At 45.4% G+C, this 4732-nt stretch overlaps 1 protein-coding gene across 1 annotated transcript in view; it reads left to right on the top strand.

Annotated features, from left to right (window-relative positions):
• The first annotated feature begins 846 nt into the window (after positions 1 to 846).
• The window catches only part of ADCK1 (aarF domain containing kinase 1), a 78172-nt gene continuing 74286 nt past the window's right edge, over positions 847 to 4732 (top strand). The window contains exon 1 of the mRNA XM_009319412.1: positions 847 to 977. Coding sequence (XP_009317687.1) covers positions 852 to 977 — 126 coding nt within the window. The 5' untranslated portion in view covers positions 847 to 851. The remainder of the gene's footprint in view (positions 978 to 4732) is intronic.

The following is a 4732-nucleotide window of genomic DNA, read 5'->3' on the forward strand; positions in this document are numbered from 1 at the left end:
AATGCATTTGTTCCCTACGCTTGTCTTCCAGAGAAAGAGTGATCGAGGAGAGAAGTGTCTCACCCCAGGCCTGTGCTGGGCCTGTGACAGAGCCAGGATTAGGCTGTTGATCCTTGCAGATGTCCGTTCTGCCACTGCAGTCCCTGCCTGGCACTTGAACAGGACGGTGCTGATGAGAGAACAAGTCTCGCTTGGTCACTCTGATCAGGTCCCCATCCCCTGTGTTGTATGCGGCTCTCTGCCAGCGGCTGCTGGCGTTGCACGCAGCCTCCAGGGATGTGTTGCCTCTTCTCCCACCACTCATCAGCAGTGAGGCACTTTAACAACTAGTCTGGCAGAGTTTCCAACAAGTTTTGGGTGCTCTTAGTGTTGCAAGAGCTCTTTTTAAACCCTGCTTGTTTATATCTTTTATTATCCCCTTGCAATCTGCCTATGCTGTGATGTCTTCAAAACATTTGCAGTGAAGAGGTGGCGTATTGCTGTGATCAGAATTGACTTCTGGTGAGCACATGCTCCCTTGTTTCTGTCCACCTGTTGTTTCTCCATGTAAAGTCTTTGCGACCATGAACAAATGTTTTGTTGTGGGTGCCCAAGGTCTAGCACAGTGAGTTACTTCTGGGTTTGTGGCTTGTAGACGCTTGAGTTAGAAATAGCAATGGAGTCAGAGCTTGCGTTTGGTTCCTGCGTGATCGCTTGAGCTCTTGGCTGGGGACAGTGCTAGGAATGTACCATTAGCAAAGGAGCAGTTAAAACTTGGATTGTCAGGTCCCTTGGGGCTGTAGGCATTGGATCACTACGTCCTTCTCAGATGTTACAGTTGCTGTTTTGTGTCTTGGCAGGGTTCATCAGTCATGGCACGAATGGTCTTGAAACTTGCCTCCTTGGCGGCAGCCACTTCTGGCATCTATCTGTATGGCAACAAGTTCCTGGATCCCAATGATTTTGGAGTTGTTCGTGTGGGCCGAGCCATTGCCACAGTAAGTTTCATCCTAGTAATGTGCAGGAAGATTCCTAGGTGGGTAAGGGAATTGGAGTTCACAAGAACTTGGGATTTCCTGCATTCCCTCTCTGCATTTCCACTGGCAGCTGGCTCCAGGAGTCAGAAGGTCAATAGGGAGCTCTTCAAGTTGTTGACACACTGGGGAGAAAAGAGGTGAAAGCATAGAAGGAATAGAGCTGTTGTTTGTGCATTTTGGAAGAAACAAATAGAGATACTGGGCTGCAGAGAACTGTCTCTGCTTTCTTGGATAGGGTGGGACCTTCAGAGCAAGGGCTCACTTTGGGCGCACATCTTCATCAGCCACCCTTTGAGGTCAGTCACCCAGGTACGGTATCCTGCTGCCTTTAACAGTGACCTAGTTCAAACCATCTTGTCTGCATATGCCATTTTTTACACTGGAACATTTTGTTGTAAGGATTGTGGTTGTTGTATTGATACGCTACAGTAGCCATTGCCCTGTGACCCTTAGTATGAGAGATTTGGGGAGAGGAGGGCAGGTGTTTTGAGGATCATTCTCAAAGCAAGGGTGAAGTGAGGATGGGAGATGATGTACTTCTGAGATTGGATTGGTTTCCAGATTCGTAAAATAAATGCTACATCTGCCTAGCATCACCGCTGTTTCACCCTTGTGTTGATCACCACTCCAGAAAACCTGAGAATGGAGACTGCCAGCCAAACAGGTGGCTGCCTTCTCCTTGAGGATATTCACTGATGAATCCATGAGCAGCCAGGAACAAGGAAAGCAGAGACTCTGGAGGGGGTATCAGTCCCCTGTACCTCACTTGCATTATACATCTGTCACTTCAGGCCACAATCTCCATCATTTGCAGACCCCAGTAGTAAGCAGCTGTCTGTCTGCATATTCTATGACTTTTAAGCACTTCATTAATGAGTTTTACAGGGAGTCAGCTCCTGAGGGCAGATGCAATAAGAAACAAGCTCTGTGGGTTGGCTCAGGTGCCGTGCTGTTTATATGTGCAAGCTGCACCATGAACTATTGTGAAAAATGAGTGTTTATTTTGAAAGGGTGAGGGCAGAAATACAAACTGTAATCTTTCCTTCTTAGCTAATAAGTGCTAAGCTTCGTGCTCTGTCCCTGACGCTAAGGCATTACTGCCTGGTATCAGGGAGCAGCTCTCTCCCTTCCACTGCACAGGAAGCTGAGGCATGGAGAGGGAACACAGCTTCTTGTGGCTGGAGAGGAATCTGTGATCCAGGCTCTCTGGGCTTTCCAATCTGCCCTTGAGTTCTGCCTGCTTGACCAGTGTTTCCCAGTCTTACTTGAAGCCAGTGTTTTTTGTGGCTGTCTTCTGTTTAAGACAAAAATAAGTGAGAACTGTGTAGTGATGAAGCTGTGCAGTTGGTCTGTGTTTTGAGTGATGGTGAGAGATTACTTTCCTGATTAATAGGAAGTAGGGGAAAGGTGATTTTCTCTGCTTTAGATGCTGGCGAATCTAAAGACATGCTTGACTTTCACGTTCTCTGCCTTCAGGGAAGTCACAAGTCATGGGCTGTAAAGCACTTCACTGTCCCTGGTGTTAAATGCATTTGAAGGTTCTGCACCCATAGCTGCAAGCAGTGACCCCCAAAAACATGCCGCCAATATTCTGTGTTCTGTAGGTGATGGCAGCATGTGTTTATATCTGTGTGTCTGTATACTTTTCAAACACACGTATTCTGTCTCTCCGAATTCTCTGTTCCCTCTACTATATAGGACTGCATATGGTTAGGTTGCTTCTTTAGTCCTGCTGCACCAGTGAGCTCTGCCTTCCCAGCTTGGGGTCTGCTCCTCGTTGGAAAGGCAGAATTCAGCTCTCATCTGAGCACTGGCAGCCCAGACTGCTCTCATTCCTTAGCCATAGACTGGGTGAAGCCAATAGAGCAATTAGACGTGTTCATTTCTAACAAGTTCAGCTTCTCGGGCTCGCTCTTTTTGTAAATGAAAGCTGAGACTGTAGCAAACAAGCAACTTTGGATATTGGTGGCATGTACATAGACCTAAAGCATCTGTGCTTCAAACTAGCCTTGCCCAGACTTCTTATCTGGATGCTTGGTTCAATCATTGGACCATAGCCAGGCAAAAGCAGGCTGTAATTAAGAGGTTGTAATCCTTAAGAGCCAAGTTCAGCGGCAGCAGACACAAAAATTTAAGACAAGTTATGGTGTGGCGAACAAAACAAAACAAAAGCCTGGAGAAAAGAACACATGGAGGTCAAGAAACCTGACCTAGGACTACAGGACTATGGACAGGTTTCATCTGAGTTTGATTAGAAAGATTTGAGTCTGCTTGTATTTTAAGCACACTCATTCAGTTGTCCTTTGCAGACTTTCTTAAAAAACTTGATGAAGTGCACTAGCAGAAAATTTCTTCTTGAGCCTCAGTTTAGGGAACTGGCTCTTGCTTATGTGTGGGTAGACAACTATTCAGAGGGAACATTGTGCTGTGACCTGGTGAGATCTGAGGATAGTTTAGGCGTGGTGGAAGAGTGTAAGGTGTTGAGAATTCATTGATACAAAGTGGAAGCCCAAGTCTTTGGGACATTTAACACTGGACTGCATACAAGATCAGTTAAAGAAGTAATCTGGCATTTGTAAGGGAAGGGACTGGTTGATCTTGTAGGTCTTTTTATGTCTCCGAGATTCAGTCTCACACTGTAACATGAATGACAGCACTAGTCTTGGATGAGAACAAAGTCAGTGGCCTGGACAGCATCATGTTTCAGACAGTTTCTATGTTCTGGTAAAATTAGAAACCTGGCAGAGCAGTTGTGCATTTCGCATATTTCTTTGAAGGTATCCCAGTTGTTTTGGGTAGGTGGAAGGAACGTTCTGTGCAGTAACTGGAATACGTCTCAGACACTAGCAGGGATTTGGCAATGTCAGAGTTGCCTATCAGGATCATCATAATACTAATTCAGTGTTTAATTTTTCTTCTGAATGTGACTCTGTGTAGCTGTGCAGCTCCTGAGTTCACCAGGGGCAAGAGAGCCTGAAAAGCTCAATTTTCAATCTGGAAAACAGGAAATGTGAGGAACCTAACCTCCACAAGGAAAGAGTATGTCTGTCTGTAACTGATTCCCAGATTGATTCCCTCTTTGATGCATCTCTGAGCTTTTGACTGTTTCCCTATTGTTAGTTCCAGCAACTTTGTCTCAAATCAGATTTGATCCCCTTGCCTTCCTGGCTTTCACATTAACATTGACTGTGCTTTATGCCCTTATTAGGCATGTTTGTGGTGAAAGGGGGGGGGAGATAGTATCCTGTCCCAGAATGAGATGCTACCCCTTTAGTAGGGAGGTCTGAGTAAATCTGACTTTAGATCTGAATTATGCAAATGGTTCTTTATGGCGAGGATCTTGAAGTTCAAATGACACGTTAGTGGACCGGTTCATCTAGGTATACGTTCCCTTCTCCCCTCCCAAGTAAACTTTATGAATGTGACCTGTATGTTTCTGTTATGTTTGCTGACTGTGGAAAGAGAGGAACTTTAGTTGTAGGATAAAATTGTGAAATACTCTAGATCCATTTTCAGAAATCAAGGCACTTAGGAATCTAATTGCATTGTCTGTGGCTATGTCTAGCTAATAAGCTTTAGCTGGATCTCCATGTTGTTGTTTTGTAATTGGGTATCTGACCCTTCGGCCCTGTAGTACTTTGTGCAGTTGAATATTCCCAAAAGTACCACTGCTTGTGCTGATCGGTGAGCTTGTCTTCAGCCACTCTGCTCCCTGC

This window comes from Pygoscelis adeliae, unplaced genomic scaffold, assembly GCF_000699105.1.
Source record: "Pygoscelis adeliae isolate BGI_AS28 unplaced genomic scaffold, ASM69910v1 Scaffold71, whole genome shotgun sequence".
Taxonomy (NCBI): Eukaryota; Metazoa; Chordata; class Aves; order Sphenisciformes; family Spheniscidae; genus Pygoscelis; species Pygoscelis adeliae.